We start from the raw sequence: 22,432 nt of genomic DNA on the forward strand, positions 1-22,432 counted from the left end.
CCAGAGACAGCATGCAAAAATAATACTTTTCATTTCAATAACATTTTGCTGTTTGCAAAACACATTCACATTCTTCATTTCTTTGCATCCTAAAGATAATTCTGGTATCAGTGGAACACAGAGGTTTTCAGGAGCAGCTTCTAAGATAACATTATTTGAAGCTGTTAGGCCTACATTTGGGTATAGATACAGCTTTCTCTCAAAATACCAGCTTCCTCAATGTTCCCTGTAATTGACAAGATCCCTACTTCCCTAAAGAGTGTACTGACTCATCCCTTCTTCAGAACTAATCTTAAATGCTTATCCCTACCATATCTGAAATCACAACTTTGGAAAGACAAGGATGGGCAGAGAAGTAACAAAAGCGGCTAATATTCAATCCACATCCAAGATATTATCTGTTCACGGAGAAAAACCAATCTGTGTTGACGTTAACCTTTTAAGTGATCGAAATATGTCTTATTAACCTGGCTTGATACTAATGCCTGGAAATGTGTCTATCTGAAGAGTGAACTGACACTTGTGCCCATTGATTTGGTTCATAGAGAATGTTCTGATTTACGTCCCCGTCCCCACAGATTTTTTTTAAAATGCACCAAACGTTTACCTGAAGTAAACCTGATTCTTGCAGAGGGTCCACCTGTAGTTTCTTACAAAAGCTTGGCTATCTCTAATCAATTATCTCCAGATATGAAAATATCTAGGACATTCAAGGAAGAAATCACACACATTAATTATCCATCTAACATTTTAGTGTTTTCTTTTAAACTCTGTGTGTGCTGGGGGGAAGGACAGTAGTTACTTTTACTACAACAAACAGGAGGGTGAAAATCTGAAGAATGGTAGCATTGGGTCACTAGCTTTATCTGCAGATAAAACCAGCACAAAACAGATAATGGCTTGTTTTGCACCTATTTTACATATATTTTCCCCAGCTCACCAAAATAATTGTCTTCAGAGCCTATGTCCGTTATTCCTTTACTGCCTTCCCTGCTATCAAGTTCTCTGAATAAGTACAGGGGCTGCAGTACAATTAAAAATAATGAGACCCTACTGGGCCAATGTCCCTGCATGCAATAAAAGGGTGTGGACTAATTGCAGGAGCAGAGATTCCCGCCCCCACTCCCCCCCGCCACCCCCCGCCATTTTGCTTCACTTTGATTGGTGGATTGACACTTTAAATAAAGGTTTCTAATCTTCCCTGAATGAGAAGTACAGAGCAAGTCCCACGCACAGTCCTGAAAAAAATTTTAATCTTCTTTTCTTAGAACTATCTTGGTTGGCATCATCAGGCCCTGAGAGCACAGTGCATGTCAGCATCTAAGGTAAAATGGGATTTTATGATTTCCATGTGTTTCCTGTAAATTCTTTTTTTCCTATCTCCAGACAGCTTTTATAAAGAGGATTTATCTTCATTTGTCACCAGTAGCTGAATTATTGCTTGTTGTAATCCATTAGCATGTCCCAGAGATGACATGCCTAACACCTATTCAACTAACAAAAAAAAAAAAAGACTTTTATCTATAGATTGTGATTTTTTTTACTATTTTTGATTATAGTGCCTAATTTTTTTTAATATTAGAAGATGAGTAAATTTCTAGGCTATTCAGATCTCTATTCATGTAAGAATAAAGAGCTTTTTGAATTTATAGAATAAATTTTAAAAGATAATTCATTTTAGGAAGAGGAAAGCTAAATTTGAGACATATTTTCCACTAACATCAAAGGAAATTAAGATAGCCAATTTACTCTCATTTGAAAAGAAAAATTTTGGCATGGTTACGTAGATTACCTAAACATGCAATGATGTACCCTCTATTCCTGCAAATAAAGGTTTGTTATAAAATGACTGTTAGTTGCATTATATTTCACATGCATTTCAAAATGTGTCCCAAAGGGTAAGCAAAGTATAAACTTCTGTGAATAATACCTTATAGACCAATATTTTACTTAGTGGGAAGGATTTTTAAATTCATAATTCACTTTATGAAATGAAATATATCACTTAAAGAATATCGATGGAGGTTGTTCCTACATACTTATTTAGGCTGTAGATCCATTTAAAACGTGCTTAGATATTTTTTAATTGCTTGTTAATTTATTTCAGAAACTACTACATACAAATCAGTTGTTTAGTAACATTTAGTTTTTGTTTTTGTTCTTCTAACCTTTATCCCGGTTGTTTTTGTAAGAGCAGAGACTCAGGCTCATTTTCAAAAATTGTCTTTTAACCATTCTGAATAAAAATTCATCTGATTTAATTCTCCAACTTAATTATGTTTTAGATTCCACTTTTCAAAATGAAGGACCTGATACTGATCCTATGCCTCCTGGAAATGAGTTTTGCAGTGCCGGTAAGTCAGTCTTTAGAGTGTATCCCACAAGAGGTTATTGATTGTCGAACTCCAAACAACACTGAAGGGATATGGACTGAGAGTCCACGCATAGACTCACTTGATTTAATCCAGTGGTTTAGTCCTGTTGAGTCAAAAGCCATAGTTGCTTAGATGTCAGTCTTGTAATCCAAAAGCGGTAAGGGATAGCCGGGTGCGGTGGCTCACGCCTGTAATCCCAGCACTTTGGGAGGCTGAGGCAGGCGGATGACCTGAGGTGAGGAGCTCGAGACCAGCCTAGCCAACATGGCGAAACCCTGTCTCTACTAAAAATACAAAAATTAGCCAGGCGTGGTGGTGGGCACCTGTAATCCCAGCTACTCGGGAGGCTGAGGCAGGAGAATTGCTTGAACCTGGGAGACGGAGGTTGCAGTAAGCCGAGATTGTGCCACTACACTCCAGCCTAGGCGACAGAGTGAGACTCCACTTTAAAAAAAAAAAAAAAAATCAGTAAGTGAAGTATGATATTTCTACTAAAAAGTTATTTAAAATAGTCCCAAGACAATTTCTAGATCTTATTCCACTCATTCAAAGTTAAAAGCTTAGATAGTCTCCACAATGCATGGCAAAATTTTATTATCAACTTATTGCTATCATTATAAAGTTGAAATGGAAAGAGGAAATTTCTTTGAAAAAAATACGTTTTCTTCATTTCAAAAAGAACTATCTCTAAATTTCTATGGTTACAAAACTCAGCTAGATAATTCCATTTAAAGCTAGTAATTAACTAGCAAATTTACCTTGTAAACATGAAATTGTGTGACTGAGAGCTGAAGTTTCATAAATCAAAACATATCATAGTGATGGGGCTAATTGTGTATTACAGTCCCACACCTGATCCATTCTAGTGTATATTGAAATGATCTCGTACAAACACAATCTTTTGAACACTGAACTACTCCAGCCAACAGCATGCAATTCTGTTATCACAAAAATTTTATTTGGCGGCTATATGCATTTAGCAAATATATTGAGCAGCTGCCATGCATCCAGTAAATAAGACATGGAAAAATGAAAGTAAATAAGACATGATCTCTTGTCTCCAGTAGCTCACAGTTGGCCTCAAATGAACTTTAGAATATTTTAATTCCTTGAAAGAAAAGGTTAGCTACTTGTTCTTCTTAAAGTGTTTTAGAGAAAGAGAATGGAAATGGAGAAAGAAGTTGAAAACTGATTATAATGATGAAAACCTTAATTCCACAAATAAAAATAGTCTCTGTTCCATCACGCAAGATGAATTTTAAATGAAAGAAAAATTGAGGGTGCCACCCTAGCTTACCTTTGTATGATACTGATGTTGGGATCAGCCTCAGTCATTCACTGTCAGTCTAACACATTGGCATTCTTTGAACCTATAATGATCCACACCTGAATCAATTGGGTCCACTCTGAGGAACAGAACAATTGCTTATTATTGCCAACTGATTTCCTGTCAAATCAGATGTTCTTCTCCTATTAATTCTGCATGGGAAATGTATCCCCTATCTGTATACATTCGTGTAAATATTCTTTAAGTCATGACTTAGAGCAGATGGAAAGCAAAGTACACTTTGTTCTGTGGTTCAATCCAGGATGTGTTATTTATGCACTGGCAAATAGTGGGGAAGAAGGTCCTGCTCTCAAGATTCCCCCAAATTCTCAACAAGCTAACCACCACATACACACATACATGCACAATCACTCTTCCTGTCTACACAGCTAACCTCTTTCCTACCCAGAGTATTTGCTACACATTTATAATGCCTTTCCCTCTATTCTTTTTTTTTTTTTTTAACAGTCTGGCTCTCTTGCCCAGGCTGGAGTGCAATGCTGAGATCTCAGCTCACTGCCACCTCCTCCTTCTGGGTTCAAGCGATTCTCCTGCCTCAGCCTCCCAAGTAGCTGGGATTACAGGCACGTGTCACCACGCCCAGCTAATTTTTGTATTTTTGTAGAGACGCGGTTTCGCCATGTTGGCCAGGCTGGTCTTAAATTCCTGACCTCATGATCTGCCCACCTCAGCCTCCCAAAGTTCCGGGATTAGTCTTGAGCCACCATGCCTGGCCCTTTCCCTCTATTCTTGTCCAAAACTGAATTATTTAAAGAAATTCTCACCATGACCCAGAAGGTGGGATTTTACTTACATGAAAAAGGTGGTGGGTGAAAAAGTAGGGGGTGTAATTCTTTAACTTCTTACTCATAAAGGAAAAATAATACTGATATATTTGGTAAACATTCCTTAAATCCTTGTGGTATAACTGAAGGAAAGACAGCATTACAACCCCTTGGTCTTAGAAAGTGAGAATATCCAAAGAACCAGAGACTCTCAAAATCCAATTTACTCTAATTCCTACTCTTCCATTCGCCATGTTTTCTACCGGTATTTGTGTAAAGTAATAAGGATTGGTTTCAAAAGAAAAATATCTTTAACAAAAAAACAAAAAACAAAAGGAAAAGGCTAGGCATGGTGACTCATGCCTATCATCCTGGAACTTTGGGAGGCCAAGGCAGGAGGATTACTTGAGCTCAGGAGTTTAAGACAAGCCTGGGCAACATAGTGAGACCCCCATCTCTATTTTTTAAAAAAGGAAGCCAGATGCAGTGGCTCACATCTGTAATCCCAGCACTTTGGGAGGCTAAGGTGGGCGGATCACTTGAGCTCAGGAGTTCAAGACAAGCCTGGCCAACATGGTGAAACTCCGTCTCTACCAAAAATACGAAAATTAGCCGGGCTTGGTGGTGCACACCTGTAATCCCAGCACTTTGGGAGGCTAAGGTGGGTGGATCACTTGAGCTCAGGAGTTCAAGACCAGCCTGGCCAACATGGTGAAACTCCGTCTCTACCAAAAATACGAAAATTAGCCGGGCTTGGTGGTGCACACCTGTAATCCCAGCTACTTGGGAGGAGAATCACTTGAACCCAGCAGGCAGAGGTTGCAGTGAGCCGAGATCACGGTACTGCACTCCAGCCTGGGTGACACAGTGAAACTTAGTCTCAAAAAAAAAAAAAAAAGGAAAATATCTTACATTTTAAAAAGCTAATTGTATAGATAGGTATATTTTTGAACAACTTTTAAGTGAACACATTAAGTATAATAGTCTTTTGTGCTAGAATGCTTTTAAGGAAAAAAAAACCTTTGATATGATCCCAAAGTATAGTAGGTTTACACATAAAATAATCTTTCACTAAAAATGATAGGGAATTTGCTGAAGCCCTTTGAATGGGAATCCAGTTAGATTTTTCATACGATTTTTCTGAATGTCATGATCCCATGCCATGTCTTGTAAACCAAAATCATGTTTGTCGAAAGCACATGAAAATTCAGCTTGGGTTTGTCCCCTTTACTTTTTTCTGTGGTAATTTTTTAAGAAAATAAAGTACTAGTAGTTTTCTATTTTGTTGCTTTATTCTATTTATCCTTGTGTGTAACTTTAAATCATATTTTGCTTTTAAAGCAATGAAGCATTAAGATGCAGACAAAGGATAGATAATGCAGGTGGGAGCAAAATTATCAAATACTATGTTGATTCTCCCAAATAACTTATGCTCTTCTTCATTCTGCCCAAGCACTCAAGTCATTTGCATAATAAACCAAAATGGTGGCCTCTCAGGTAGCCCATATGTACTGGAGCAATATCCTATGCCCAATGGGCATTGAAGGAAGTTTTGTACCAATAAGACTCAAAATAATTCTTATTTTCATTCAGTTCTTTCCTCAGCAATCTGGAACACCGGGTATGGCTAGTTTGAGCCTTGAGGTATGTATTGTCAGAATTTTTAACATATTAACTTTACATTGGTATATTTGTGATACAGGAGAAATATAATCGTGTGCTTCTCAGTTTTCCTAGCCAGAAGTTTGTGGCTGTTATTCTGAGGAGTGCTAGAAAAGTTATGACATTTACTAGAGCTTTGTCTTATAATTCTACTGCAGTTTTAAACTCTCAGGTGTTTTAAGTTTTAGAACATTGTTTCTATGCAAACCAAAGCAATATTAGTACTTAATGCCTTATATATAATATGCACATTAATAAAATTACTACATTAATTAAAATACATTGCTCTGTACTCACAAATAGTTTATTTTTAATCCTGCTCCTTATACTATCTTACATGATAAAGTTCTCATGAAAAAAATGTACCTGTACAAAATTTAATTTTTTGTAAGTCTGGTAAATAGCATTAACATTGTACTATGATACTTCCTGCATAAGTTGTACAGTGTATTTGTCTTATTGCAGTTCTCATGTAATATATATTCTGTTTAGAAAACTCCAGCAAAACAGAAATTTTGGTCATGTCAATGAAAAATATTGACAGTTATATATAGAAAGATATTTATAAGATTATAAATTTCTCACAAGGTCTTGTGAAATTTCCGTGTGTCATGGTAAGCTGGGGGCAGTCAACACCTATTTGAGCTAGACGCTTACTTCACATGGAAGCTAATTTCGCTGAGGGTTTTTTTCTCACTTTTTAGCTTAAACTCAATCCAAAGCATTCTAAATCTCTTCCCGTGAAAAAAGTGAAATTGGCATTCTGTTGAAATGGTAGCATTCTCGATAATCTATCCAGATACTTAACATTTCTTTCAATAGTTTTTATTTTTAATATTTTGAAAGATTTATTGTATGGGAAAGAGGTAGAAGTTTTATTTGTTTGTCTTGTTTGTTTGTTTCAAATTCCTCTTCTGGCTGAACTTGTAAAGGGCAAAGTAAATTAAATGGGGAGAAAGAGTCAATGAAGCAAAGTCCTCACAATTACATTTATATTTCAATGGAATGAGCTATTTTCCCATGTTTCAATGTAACCTCCACTTAAATGATACTTTTTCTCCTTTAATTAATGATAAACGCAACTGCATTATTTTAATAGCAATAATAATAACAATGGCAGAACCAAATTTAATATTTCCACCTTTCGGTGATGATTTGTGTCTACTTTCATTTTCTTAAATTGATTCACACCAAACTTTGTGTTGATAATGTCAAATATCACGAGAAATCCGTTGTGTCAAATATCACAAGAAATCCGTTGTGTCAAACACAGCATATGCGATAAACAGTAACCCACTTTTTTTCTTGATAGACAATGAGACAGTTGGGAAGTCTGCAGAGATTAAACACACTTTCTCAGGTAATCATATTTCTTATTGCAAGTATTCATGGTGGTGGTAGTGTTAATATTAGCAGCAGCATTATAATTCATCAAATTTATTTATGACTACACAATATACTAAAGATTGGAAGAACCAAGAAGTAAATGAGAGCCTAAAACAAAATAAGATACAGTGACAGGGAAAAACAAAAACAATATTGAATTTTATTTAGTTAAGAAAAGAATCTTTTCCTGCATTATTAATTTTATTATGTGGCACAAAACACAAGTGCTTTAAAAGCTAAATCTCAAACAAATTTATGCAAATATTGCAGACTAGCTCAAAATGAAATTTAAGTTCATTGAAAGGAAGAGTTCACCTATCCATTTGATTTACTTATTTTATTTTTATTTATTTATTTATTTATTTAGACAGAGTGTCGCTCTGTTGCCCAGGCTGAAGTGCAATGGCATGATCTCGGCTCACTGCAACCTCCATCTCCTGGGTTCAAGCAATTCTCCTGTCTCAGCCTGCCAAGTAGCTGGGATTACAGGCATCTGCCACCACGCCAGGCTAATTTTTGTATTTTTTAGTAGAGACGGGGTTTTGCCATGTTGCTAGGTTGATCTTGAATGCCTGACCCCAGGTGATCCACCCACCTCGGCCTCCCAAAGTGCTGGGATTAGAGGCGTGAGCTACCACGTCCAGCCATACCTATCCATTTTAAATTAACCAACATCACTTTTGCTTTTGCTATATTTATGCTATCTGTTGATTTTTTAGAAAATGAAAACCAGGCCAGGAGCGGTGGCTCACTCCTGTAATTCCAACATTTTGGGAGGCCAAGGTGGGCGGATCATGAGGTCAAGAGATCAAGACCATCCTGGCCAACATGGTGAAACCCCGTCTCTACTAAAAATACAGAAATTAGCTGGGCATGGTGGTGCGTGCCTGTAGACCCAGCTACTCAGGAGGCTGAGGCATGAGAATCGCTTGAACCTGGGAGGTGGAGGATGCAGTGAGCTGAGATTGCGCCACTGCACTCCAGCCTGGCGACAGAGCAAGATTCCATCTCAAAAAAAAAAGAAAAAGGAAAAAGAAAACCAAATATAACCAATGTTATATTTAACATTTAAATATAAGCATGTCTTTTTTTATCCATGTCTTTAGTATTCTAGATATGGCTTTGGAAAATCATTTAATTCTTTGTGGATGCACGGTCTCCTCCCACCACATTCCTCTCTTCCATGGATGAGGCCAAGAGAACATGAAACTCAACAGGTGAGTGAATAGCATCAATATGTTTGAAACCTCAGGCTTTAAAACCTTTTCTTACTTGCCTTCTTTAAGTTATGATATATTAGAAACAGCCAAGTCCTAGCATTAACAAAAAATTATTCTCATGCCAAATAAATCAAAGCCTATAACTGCTTTTAGCGCTTAAGAAATATTTTTAAATTTAAAACTATTTGCATATTTATTTAAAATAGGAAGATACAGCCTCCAAAATATGAGACCTATATTAAAGATATCAGTAAACAATCCTCGAAAATCAAAGCAGGCTACATCCTGGACAATTTTCATTTGAATCAAGATTTCCTAAATAATTACTCAAAGGCTAATTTCAAATGATGACAATAATCCTGGTTAAAATACCATAGCCAGGTGCGATGGCTGACGCCTGTAATCCCAGCACTTTGGGAGGCCAAAGTGGGTGGATCACTTGAGGTGAGGAGTTCAAGACCAGCCTGACCAACATGGTGAAACCATGTACTAAAAATACAAAAATTAGCCAGGCATGGTGGCAGGCACCTGTAATCTCAGCTACTCTCAGGAGGCTGAGGCAGGAGAATCGCTTGAACCCGGGAGGCAGAGGCTGCAGTGAGCCGAGATTGTGCCACTGCACTCCAGCCTGGGCACTAGAGTGAGACTCTGTCTCAAAAAAAATTAAGAAATTTAAAAAAAAAATCATGAACCCTACAGAAGTCAATAAATATATCAATCTGTTGACCATTATTGATTAGGTGCCTAATAAATACATAAACCAAATTGTGGTTTGGTAGTAAAAGCGAAGACATTTAAGAATGGCTCCAAGGATTGTGAAATTTCATATCTTATCTGATTCAGATAGGACAAGACAACATATTTCAAAGTGCTGAATTGTGAGATGTGAGTAATGAATACTGCGTGAGCTCAGAGAGGGGTGATGGCTGGAGAGGCAAAGCAGAGCCCCAAATTGTTGCGAGACTTCCTTGCTGGTCTGAGGAGTTTACAATCAATCTACAAACAATAGGGAGCCATTCACCACAAGTAATTTCTACAAGAAGCAACAAAACATGGTGATTTTAACGGGGAATTTTTTCGTTTAATATATGGACTCAGAACCAAGATTTAACAGGGAATTTTAGTTCCAGGCGGTCTTCCACAGCAGGAGCATTACCACGAGGTCACATTCAGTAGGACAATAAATTATGTTAATGGTGACTGTTTCTTCACTTAATTGTTTCCAAAGTGGACTCCATGATGCAAGAATTTGATTGGCATTTTAATTAATTACGCTTTATCTTTTCATTAACTCGAAAAATATATTAGGCAACCACCATGGGCCAGGCACTTGTTAGGAGCTATGTTATGTACACGAGCTATAAAGAAAAACAAAACATATCATTCTCTCTCCGTTGACTGGGGGACAAAGATTTATAACAAATAATTATCATCCAGTGAGAAAGTGGTAAAATAAAGATACAAATACATACAGACAGCTACGGGAACTTAGAGAAGGACATGACGCATCCTACCAGGAGGTTCATGTAGCTTCACCTTCGTGAGCAATGGTGGTCCCAAAGGAGGTAGGGGAGGCACACACAAGACCTCCCCAAACAACATTAACTCTAACTGGTGCTTGCTATGTAAACTCAACTTCACGGCAAGTCTCCTAGCCTCCCTTCCAGATAGAAAGCGCCCCAAGCCCCTTTGTTTAGAAATTCTAGGCACCGTCGTTTAATGAGCCATCCCTTCCTAACACTCTTTTCCAATTTCTCTGCAGTATGAATATTCTTTGCCTGTGCATCCCCCACCTCTCCCATCACAGCCATCCTTGAAGCCTCAACAGCCAGGACTGAAACCTTTTCTCCAGTCTGCTGCTGCAACCACCAACCAGGCCACAGCACTGAAAGAAGCACTTCAGCCTCCAATTCACCTGGGACAGCTGCCCTTGCAGGAAGGAGAACTGCCTCTGGTTCAGCAGCAGGTGGCACCATCAGATAAGCCACCAAAGCCTGAGGTACTTCCTTTCTCTTGAAGTCAGATCAGAATCACCAGCTAACCTAATAGAAGAAAATGAATTTGCAGGGCACTTTTAAATAATCGTAGCCTTCAGGCATAATACATGATATAAATATACTCTTAATCAGTCTTCCACATCTGAGATTTATTTTTTGAGTAAAACGTAAATATCCATTCCTATCTTTTGCCATCAGAGACAGGGCATGGATTCTAAAAGATCCTGTGCCTATAAAACTGGGTTTCTTAGTTGCAAAAGATGAAAACTCCCATAGGAAATAGAATAAAACCCCAGAGAAGTCCAGGTTTCCCATCACTGGTCTTTTTTGGTGTTGGAAAGACTGAAAAAAGTGACTGATCCCTCAGCATAACAAGTAGAATTTTGCATTATTATCTCTCTGACAAAGAGGTGACAACTATGCAAAAAGTATCTTGTAGTAATGTAGAGAAAAGTGTAATGGATTAAAAAAAAAATGAAGGTACCAAGTAACCAGTATGTTGTGGACATTTATCATTCCCCCATATCACCCTGCCTACAATCCTATAAAAATACATATTATCAGCCTTTTTAAAGAAAGGAAGACAGATTTTGAGAAGTTACAAAATTTGCCCAGGAGTACACAAAAATTAAGTGGCAGAGCCAGGGTTCAAACCAACCAGGTATGTTCCAGTTCCAAAATTCATTACTTTCTAATTTGCAAGAGATAGCAAAGCCATGATAGATGTGCCACATCTCCCTGCAGGTACATTTGAGTAATGTTAGTAAAAGACCATTGCAAACTCTTGGGTCATACCTCCCAAAACACTAAAAGAAAGTAAAATAATGAAACTCATTTTAATTGCTTTATTGTAATTGTAAACAAGATAAGGATGTGATCAGTTCACTTTGTCTATTTTTTTATTTTTAATGTCACTTTGTCTATTTTTTATTTTACTGTTGTCTGTTTTGTTTATTTTTTGACTGATAATTTTAATATTTATCTGTGATATAGCTCCCAGGAGTAGATTTTGCTGATCCACAAGGTCCATCAGTAAGTACAGATCTCAATGAGACACTTTCTGTATTTTATTTTTTAATTTTTATTGTTCACTGTTTTATTTTTATTTGTATTTAACTACTTTGTTCATTTTTTACTGATAATTTTAATATTTATCTGTAATATAGCTCCCAGGAATGGATTTTCCTGATCCACAAGGTCCATCAGTAAGTACAGATCTCAGTGAGACACTTCTATTTTTTATTTTTATTTTTATTTGTTCACTTTATCTTTTATTTGCATTTATCTATTTTGTTCATTTTTTGACTGATAATTTTAATATTTATCTTTAATATAGCTCCCAGGATTGGATTTTGCTCATCCACAAGGTTCAACAGTAAGTACAGATCTCAATGAGACACTGTCTTGCAAAAACTGTCTCTATATTTCAAAAAATAAGAGTGAATTATTTCGTTGTCCCATTTATCCATGAATATGAAGTATAATGGGTTCCTTTGTTTTCTTAAATATTAAATACTTATTTTCTATACTAATCCATCTGAAAATGTGTTTCATATACCTCAAAAATTACTGTTATGGGGACGTGCCTGTGAGAATTACTTATTCTGTTTTCTACCATTTAAAGATTTTCCAAATAGCCCGTTTGATTTCTCACGGACCAATGCCACAAAATAAACAATCTCCAGTAAGTTTTTTTTTTAATACCACGTCTGTTTGCAATTTACTTAAAAGTTTTTCCATTGGAAAATGCATTTTGTGATAATGATTGTATTTTATTTAGCTTTATCCAGGAATGTTGTACGTGCCTTTTGGAGCAAATCAATTGGTAAGTCCATATTCTATAAAAAGTATTGTTTTTAATTAAATTTTATCTTAAGAGCTAAAATTCAAAAATCTAGGTTTCACACAAGAGATTCCAAATAAACATTCTCTGAACACCCACATTAGTACTGAAATATTAAGGAGGCAAACTTCCTATTTAGATAATCTTGGCCAGACACACACACACACACACATGCACACGCACACACACGCACACACACGCACACAAGGGTATTAAAGAAAAAACAAATTTTAGATCTGAATTATCCGAGTTGACTACATTTATTCCATAGTGACTCACCTCTCCACTTTGCCACAGCATTAATATTAAGGTTTAAGTGAAAACTAAATAACTTTTAACTTTGTCTTGAGTAGATAAGAAGGTAGCTGGTTCGTAATTTGACACAATATTTCTTTTTGAACAGAATGCCCCTGCCAGACTTGGCATCATGAGTTCAGAAGAAGTGGCAGTGAGTAATGTCTTCTAACTCTTCTTAAAATAGTGGCCAGGGAAGAACAGTCACTTATGACTGGCTGCAAGAGACGTCTGCCATGAATGTAGCCAAATGAGCATGGGACTCAGATTTTTCCACTCCAAAAACTAAGCTTAATTCTGAAGCAATATCCAAAGATTTCATCATGTTTCCTATGTAATCTTTCATTTCTGGGTGATGACTATTCTTGAGCATAGAGTTTTGCCCCATTGCTTATAGATGAACAGAGGAGAAAACTCCCCTTGAAAGGCCGTCATTGAACTATAAACACTTCAAACCAAAAAGATACATGTGGTTCATACAGAGTTCTTGTTCTTTCTGGGACCATTTAACCCCTCAAAACATCAAATTCAACAGCATTACAAGTAATTCAGACCTCAAAATTGAAAGATCAAAAAGCAAAAGAAAACCAAGTTTAAAATGTGATTATTATAAATGTCAATGTGCCTTGCCAATGAGCATATACTCTTATTATGTTATCATTATCCATGCAAGTTTAAGATTTGAGATCAATAAAGTCATACAACTTGACTTTTTCCCTAAGAAAATTTTTGTCTGTTACATCTGTTAGAGCACAAGGCAAGACAAAACAAAAGCTATATTGAATTAACAAATCACTGTCAACTACAGATCCTATCAAGTTAACACACACACATATTATCTGTGAAAGAAAAATTACATCTCAGTATTTTTGTGTGCCTTCCATGTGCCACACACACAGGAAAATACTGTAAACAAGACAAGGTAAGATTCTCGTTTTTGGCTGGGCGCAGTGGCTCATGCCTATAATCCCAGCACTTTGGGAGGCCGAAGCGGGTGGATCACCTGAGATCAGGAGTTTGAGACCAGCCTGGCCAACATGGTAAAACCCCATCTCCACTAAAAATACAAAAATCAGCCAGGTTTAGTGGTGCGAGCCTGTAGTCGCAGCTACTCAGGAGGCTGAGGCAGGAGAATCACTCGAAACTGGGAGGCAGAGGTTTCAACGAGCTGAGATCACGCCACTGCACTCCAGCCTGGGCAACAGAGCAAGACCCTGCCTTAAAAAAAAAAAAAAGAGTCTTGTTTTCAAGGAACTTACAGTCTAATGAATGGAAAAGATAGGTACAAGGGCAGATATCTAATGTCAAAATCATGGGGTAAAAGTAATAACAATTTTATTAGAGAGAAAGAGTCAGAGAGGAAGGGCAGTTAGCCCAGTCCAGGGATTCACAGTATCATCCCTGGAGGAGATGATGTGAAAGCTGAGAGAGAATGAAGAGTCAGGAGAAAGGAAAAGGAAAGAGTATTGTATCTATATAGCACCAATACAAGTGGCTGGAAGTTCAAAATTCAAGTAAGTGTTAATTGCCATCACATAATATTAATTATTTCTATTCTGCCTCATTCCCAAAAGATTTTGCAGAGCTTATGAAAAACACACAATAAATATAACAAAAAAATTGAAAGTAAGATTTAAAATGAGTCATAATTTCAAGAAAATCAGAATACAGATATGCAAGTCACACAGTCCTGCTCAATTGCTACAAGCAGCCTAAGATTTTGGACCCCATATTTCTGGCAGCAAAGGTAGAAAAAGAAACATGGTCAGTTCTGGTATTCTATTTGTCCACAAGAAGAAAATATTTTAGTTACTCCAGGGAAGTCAAATTTTTTTCTTAAACTTTGTGCTTTAAAAAAATTAAAGTCTTAGCTGGGTGCAGTGTCTCACCTCTGTAATCCCAGCTACTAGGGAGGCTGAGGCAAGAAGATCACTTGAGCCTAGGAGTTCTAGACCAGCAGCCTGGGCCGTATAATGAGACCCCTAAAAGAAAAAAAAGTACATGGAACTTCATTTGGGGGACAATGAAAAATGCCATTGACAAGATTCTCCCTCAACAAATGCAGTTATGAATTTCAGTTCTTATTTGTTTTGTGATGGTAGTACTCATTTCAACTGCTTGTTTTCTTAAAATTAAATTCAAACTCACCTTTGCCTCAAGTCTTGCTTCTGCCCTGTTATCTCCCTTTTGTGGAGATCATGCCGAGATCCACCCAGGTAAGTGCAGAATCCTCTTCATTATGTTTCAAAGCCAGTTTAGTGAGAAATGAGCTTACACAAAGCTATCAATCAGCCAACTTCCTATTCTCTGCCAGTTTTTTAGAGATCCTTGGTGAATGTGAGCAGGTATAGCTGCATGGTATAGTTAATAGCATGTGATGATGGCATCTTTGAAGAATGTTTTTTTTCCAGGGCGGGAGAGAAGACCCAATGGCCTATGGAGCCATGTTTCCAGGATTTGGAGGCATGAGGCCCGGCTTTGAGGGAATGCCCCACAACCCAGCTATGGGCGGTGACTTCACTCTGGAATTTGACTCCCCAGTGGCTGCCACCAAAGGCCCTGAGAACGAAGAAGGAGGTGCACAAGGCTCCCCTATGCCGGAGGCCAACCCAGACAATCCAGAAAACCCAGCTTTCCTTACAGAGCTAGAACCTGCTCCCCATGCAGGGCTCCTTGCTCTCCCTAAGGATGACATTCCCGGCCTGCCAAGGAGCCCTTCAGGGAAGATGAAGGGACTCCCCAGCGTCACCCCAGCAGCTGCTGACCCACTGATGACCCCTGAATTAGCTGATGTTTATAGGACCTACGATGCTGACATGACCACATCCGTGGATTTCCAGGAAGAAGCAACCATGGATACCACGATGGCCCCAAACTCTCTGCAAACATCCATGCCAGGAAACAAAGCCCAGGAGCCCGAGATGATGCATGACGCGTGGCATTTCCAAGAGCCCTGACAGCTCTAAGATATTAGCTACTTTCTGTATGCACAAGCTTCCCAGCTTTGTCCCCACAGTGTACCTTTTTGCTAAAACACTTATTACCCTTCTGCAGCAAAGGCATTAAAAGCGCTAAGCATATATTAATAAACGCAAGTGGCTAGAAATAGTGTAGGTCCACTTCTTGCTTTCAATGTCTTGTTGAAATAAAATGTGTCAATTGTCTCTGTGATTTAGAAACACTATTAATAACATCAGAGCAAGGGTCTAAGGGTCTCAGCATTTGATCATCACTTTCTCTTAGCTGTCTTAAGCATTATAGAATTTCTCTTACCAGCATGACACTATTATATTCAGGAAACATGGCACTGCTCTTTTCTCTAAGCAAAGGCAAATATCCTCATAATTCTAAGCTAATTCATTTAAACTTTATTAAATGGGGATTGGTGGAAAACTCCTGACTGATATTACTGGGTTTGGTATAATTTAATTTAAAATTCTCATTTATAGAGTATTTTATTTAATCTAGTATAAAAAATCTAGCCTATTTTAAATAAAGAATTTTTCTCACTGAAATTATCAGGAATTGTATGCTTATTATTTATATAGATTTAAATGGTTCAAGAAAAGCATACTCATCCTCTACCTTTGCTTCTCTTTAATTCATTGTATTCAATTCATTCATTCTTTCATCAGAATTTTACTGAATATTCATGTCCTGGGTGCAGTGCAAGGTATCAGAGATACAGTCCCTTCCTTCAAAGCTTACAATGGACTTGACTGACAAGTAGACAATCAGCATAACAAAACCCTAGACCAAGCTCAATTACTTTACATATATTATCCCACAACAATACTGTAAAATAGATACACTCAACCCCACAGCACATGTGAAAGGTGCTATGAAAAGGCCAAGCACAGGGTGCCCCTGGAGCCACAGAGAAGAGGTGCCTAACCCAGCCTGAGGGTCATCGGAGAGTCTAGGAGGAATCAGACAAGTTTTCTCAGAACAGTTTCTAGAAACGGTTTCAAGAGCAAGAGCCCTCACTCTCCAAGAGGAAGAAACAGAAAAAGAGCCATGTGGGTGTCATGTGAGAATTAGCTCATTCCTGTGAAATATAATGTGGGAAAGGGGGATGCAGGAAATGACCCTCGCTTGTCACCAGGGCTAGGTTGTATCGAGCAGAGCTATACACCAAAATTAAAGGGCTCCCAGCCCAGATCTGGTCACTGCTACAAAGTAGCCTCCTACCCCCTTCTCTTCACCTTCTCCTAAGTGGCCCAACCCAGGTCTTCGACTCCATGAAACTCAAACTTCTCTACATCCATTGATGGAGATTCCGTAGATGCAACCCACAAAAAAGAGCCCTGAGATGCCTCCCAACCTGGGGTACTTTAGGAGCCTTACCAGGAGCGTGTAGCCGCCACCTATTGTCTCCCTCTCTTTAAGCAGGGTTCTGCTCATCCTCACTCCATCAACTGCAGCTGAAAGAGAGATACAGAAGAAAAATTTCAGTTTGCCTCCCCTAGTGTCCCTGGCAAAGGTGCGAGGGTAGGAGAATGACCTCCATAGTAGCCAACAGATACCCGCTGAGATCTATCTTAGCATCGCAGACAGTTTCCTAAAAAACAGTATGGTACAATACATATAAACGGATCTGGGTTCAAACTTTGGTATCACATCTTATTATCCATGTGACTTTCGATGTGAAACTTAATCTCTCTGTGCCTGTGTTTTCATTTCTATAATGGGGCTACGACCTAGCATGGAGAGTTGTTATGAGAATGAAATGAGATAAAGCTCACAGATGAAACTGCTGAATCATAGCAGTTTTCTTCTTTTCCAACTGATCGTTTTGGTAAAGAGTATTCAGCAAAACAGCAGCAGCAGCAACAGTGGAAGAGTGGAATTGTTCCCATTATCTGATGAATTTGTGTTTTTCCATTAACACTCCAACCATTGCCCTGCTGGTCCTTCTTTGCAATTCAGAGCATGCTTTTGTGAGACACACATGCTGGTTTCCCCAGTGAATCTTGCCACAGCAGGGGCTCAAAGTTAGTCTCTCTTACTGATCATCTGGACACTTAATAACGGTAATAGCAGCCAGGCGTGGTGGCTCACACCTGTAGTCCCACAATTTGGGAGGCCGAGGCAGGCGGATCACCTGAGGTCAGGAATTTGAGACCAGCCTGACCAATATGATGAAGCCCCATCTGTACTAAAAGTACAAAAATTAGCCAGGTGTGCTGGCATGTGCCTGTAATCCCAGCTACTCAGGAGGCTGAGACAGGAGAATCGCTTGAACCCAGGAGGCGGAGGTTGCAGTGAGCTGAGATCACGCCACTGCACTCCAGCCTGGGCAACAAGAGCAAAACTCCATCTCAAAAAATAACAATAATAATAATAATGGTAATAGCCAGATCAACTTTGCAGGGGAGACAACATGTTGTTGAGTCGTTGAATAACATCTATCCCTGCCACTATTGTCACTTCAAATGCTGGACCATTGGGCAAACACCAAGGTGGCCAGGGAAAGAGGCTAAATGTCACTCTCAGAAGAAGCCATATTGATTATTGAGAATTTCCTCTACTTTGGTTTTCTTCTACCAGGCATTTACATGAGAAAAAAAAAAATCTTCACACTGTGTCCCATTCTGAGAAGACTGTCCAGATAACCTGTCTTCTAGACCCTCCTTATCACCGATCTTTCAATTTTATTCTTTCCAAGTCCCTGACCAGGTGACCCATCTGGTACTAACCCTGAGTCAGTGTAGATCTGTATCACAAGCCGTCGTCTCCTTCTACACAAAATAGATAACCAGAAATTCCATTTAAAGTTCTGCTCATTGAGTGGGGTTGTAGTACATTGATTGTCTACTTTCTGCTGATGCCAGAATACCATACAGAAATCCATGAGCCAGGAACATACTCATCAAGAGGAAGTATATGGAAGTCTAAACCACTTACTGGTGCAATCTAACTGAGCCCTCCAGACCTGCCGGAGCCTGATATCATATATATTTCCATTTAAAATAAAATGCTGTTATGTTCCATTTTATGGTTCAGTTGATCATATATCACACAGTTCAAGATGGGCAACTCACATAACAATCATTTGGCATCCCATAGTCAGGCATATTGTGTCTACTGGAATCCAGTAGCAAGGCAAAAACTACTTTTTCACAAAGAAACCCCTAAGGTTCTGTGCTATTATTCTCCTATCGGGGCTTGCCACGAGTCTCATACAGCTGCAGACACTTCCAACACATTTGAGTCTTCTGGGTCATAATGCCCAAGTAACAAGGATGGACCCCTTTCATGTTCTGTCTACTCAAAATGTCCAGCCTTCTGAGTTATACAATATGTGTTATACTTGACCTTCAAAACACAAAGAAGTCCAACAAGAATTGTGCTTCTTTCTTTTTGTAAGGTGGTACAAGATGCAACAACTTGGAAACAACTTTAGCTATCCCAATATGTCTCAGGCTACTACACCCCTAGAAATGTTGTTAGCACCATTAATGTTTTGGTGTTTATCTTCTACCCTCTGGCTTGCTACCTCATGTTAATCCAATCCTGTTGCATTGTGTCTTCAATGTACTGGATGGGCATGATGTTCTATGGAATATAAAGAAGATCCAGTACCCTCAGGACTGTTAGGCTAGATTGCAGGAGAGTTGACATAGTCCTAGGGCAAGAGAGTATAAATTTACATTGTTCCTGTTTTTTAAAAGCAAATTACTTCTGATGTTTCTTACTGATTAGAACAGAAAGAAACAGCTACCAGATCACTAGCTATATACTAGGTGCCATGGGCTATGCTGATTTGCTCCAATAAAGTTATCACGTCTGGAAATACATTTGCAACTGGCATCATCACCTGATTAAGATTGCAACAATCCACTGTAATTCCTCATGACCCATTTAGCTTTTCCACCAGCCGGACAGGTGAGTTAAATGGGGAGGTGGTAGGACACCTTTTCTGTATCTTCCAAGTTTTCTATCGTAATGCTAATCTCTGCGATTCTCCCTACAAGACTTGCTATCTTGTTGGGAGTAAGGAAGAAGGTGTACAGTTCCAGGGGCTTCCTTATACTTGGCTCTTCCTACTATAACTTTTATTCCATTGGTATAAGAATCATTGTGGGATTATTATATATATCTATTCCTGGGCTGGATGCAGTGGCTCACGCTTGTAATCCCAGCACTTTGAGAGGATGAGGCAGGCAGGTTGCTTGAGCCCAGGAGTTAGAGACCAGCCTGGGCAACATGGTGAAACCCCTTCTCTACAAAAAAATACAAAAATTAGCCAGGCATGGTGGTGCCTGCCTGTGGTCTCAGCTACTTGGGAGGCTGAGGTAGGAGGATAATTTGAGCCCAGGATGTGGAGGTTGCAGTGAGCTGTGATCACGCCATTGCACTCCAGCTTGGGTGACAGAGTGAGATCCTGTCTCAAAAAACAAAAATAAAAATAAATTTTAAAAAAGGCCGGGTGCAGTGGCTTACACCTGTAATCCCAGCACTTTGGGAGACCAAGGCAGGTGGATCACTTGAGGTGAGGAGTTTGAGACCAGCTTGGCCAACATAGTGAAACCCATCTCTACTATAAATACAAAAATTAGCTGGGTGTGGTGGTGGGTGCCTGTAATCCCAGCTACTCAGGAGGCTGAGGCAGTAGAATTGCCTGAACCCAGGAGGTGGAGGTTGCAGTGAGCCGAGATAGCGCCACTGCACTCCAGCCTGGGTGACAGAGCAAGACTCCATCTCAAAAAAAAAAAAAAAAAAAAAAATCTGTTTCTCATCTTACTTCTATAAGCTTTAACCAGTAAACTATGAAGCTTTTAAGGTTCAGAACCACTTCCTAATAACCCCCCATCTTACACATTCTCCCTACTTAATTGCCTCAGGTCCCTCTGATAGTGGCTTAGGGAAACTATCGTGGTATACAATTTGGCCACATTTCAAGGTGCTTCCTCATAGGAACCTGATGTCCCCTCAGTTGAGGGGCTTTAGGTCTGGAAACTAGATAAGAAACTATACATCCCACCACAGCGATTTGAGTTAGGCTCAGTGAATGTAGAATTTTTTTTTTTTTTTGTCTTTTTATGTCAAGCAGCACCTTTATGTCAAGCGGAAAGTGGACAATCAATGTAGGACAGGATGTCTATCTATTTTTTCCTATAGACCTGTGATGAAGCACCCATCATACAGAACCCTATTGGTCAAAACATGCTGCTTAGCATTCCATCCTGTGGCTTATTGGTCATTGCATCCTTGTCTCTGAAAGTTAAGCACCACCCCCTGGCTTCTGTCTACTATTTCAGACTCCTATTTTTCCCATTGAAATTCAAAAGCAGCATCCGTCATTATCATATCTGGTCCACAGAGAAAAACTACAGTCTTCGTTTCTTAATGCCTTAGTGAAGAAAGTGTTGTCTGGGCTCTTCTGAGTAGAAAAGGGTGAAGAGTGAATCTAGAGGAGTAAATGCAGTACAGTCAGCCCTCCATATCCGGGGGTTTTTCATCTGTGGATTCAACCAACTGCAAATGAAAAATGTCATTGGATCTACAATGAACATGTACAGACTGTTTTTCTTGTCATTATTCTCTAAACAATACAGTGTTAAAACTATTCACAGAGAATTTACATTGTATTAAGTATCATAAGAAATCTAGAGTTGACTTAAAGTATTTGGGAGTATGTACATAGGATATATGCAAATACTATTTCATTTTATATAAAGGACTCGAGCATCCTCAGATTTTGGTATCCTCAGGGAGGTCCTGGCAATCCCCCACAGATACCAAGGTATGACTGTACATCCATTATGCCAATGTGTCAGGTGTGGCACACCTACCATTGGTGTAAAGACAGTAATCTTTATGTAGTAAATAACCTTTTTAAAATTTACCTCATGTGATGCTGGTTTTCCATTTACAGACGCACAAAACAGATTTCTTTTAAAATAGATTTTCTTAAGTGATGAGATTTAAGAAAAAATATTAAGTAAATAGAACAGGTTGTGATTGGATATGGCAATAATCATAAAGACACAGTCCATAAATGACTATGTACATCAATGAACTTTGGGAAAACATTGATTGATTTAATTCAACCTCCTCATTTATGGGTGAGGAGACTAAAAGTCCAGAAGAGTAACGTCTTTTTTGAAGTTTTGGCTGCTATTGGAGGCGGAAGAACCCAAGCCTCTGGATTTCCCATTTGTCACTCGTCCACACAGATCCTCCACAGCACTGAAGTATTCTTTTGAGAACCTAATGAAAGCTGTGAATTATTATTCCCAAAAACGTAAATGGAAACAACACATAAAATTCTGCCTACAATGTCAGCGATTACTCAGACAGCCTAAAGTTCATTCACGGACCTAAAGTTAAGAAACCCTCATCTAATCATTTAAATACCCACCAATGTGGAGTGTTATACAAGATGAAGCAAATATATAAACTGACCCAGGCTAAGTGTCTGAATTTTTCTAGAACTCAATAACATTGTCTTTGGGAAAATGAGTCTTAAACGCATAAAAGCTTTGAACTTCTAAGTGTGTTTCTCTTCCTTCCAAAACTTCTCAGTACTAAAAAAGT

General features: G+C 38.6%; 1 protein-coding gene across 1 annotated transcript; it reads left to right on the plus strand.

Moving 5' to 3' along the window:
- The first annotated feature begins 635 nt into the window (after positions 1-635).
- Positions 636-16,404, plus strand: AMBN (ameloblastin). The gene is made up of 13 exons (XM_019025138.4): positions 636-1,325; positions 2,286-2,354; positions 6,081-6,131; positions 7,462-7,509; positions 8,642-8,752; positions 10,518-10,754; positions 11,746-11,784; positions 11,919-11,957; positions 12,089-12,127; positions 12,377-12,436; positions 12,533-12,577; positions 12,999-13,043; positions 15,301-16,404. Exons 1-13 carry the CDS (start codon positions 1,311-1,313, stop codon positions 15,844-15,846), a joined length of 1,344 nt encoding a protein of 447 aa, XP_018880683.1. The 5' UTR covers positions 636-1,310; the 3' UTR covers positions 15,847-16,404.
- The last annotated feature ends 6,028 nt before the right edge of the window (positions 16,405-22,432 follow it).

This window comes from Gorilla gorilla, chromosome 3 (assembly GCF_029281585.2).
Source record: "Gorilla gorilla gorilla isolate KB3781 chromosome 3, NHGRI_mGorGor1-v2.1_pri, whole genome shotgun sequence".
Classification (NCBI taxonomy): domain Eukaryota; kingdom Metazoa; phylum Chordata; class Mammalia; order Primates; family Hominidae; genus Gorilla; species Gorilla gorilla.

Coding starts and splice junctions, on each gene's coding strand:
- AMBN (XM_019025138.4), top strand. Junction 6,132..7,461: donor TGGCTAGTTTGAGCCTTGAG/GTATGTATTGTC, acceptor TTTTCTTGATAG/ACAATGAGACAGTTGGGAAG. Junction 12,128..12,376: donor CTCATCCACAAGGTTCAACA/GTAAGTACAGAT, acceptor TACCATTTAAAG/ATTTTCCAAATAGCCCGTTT.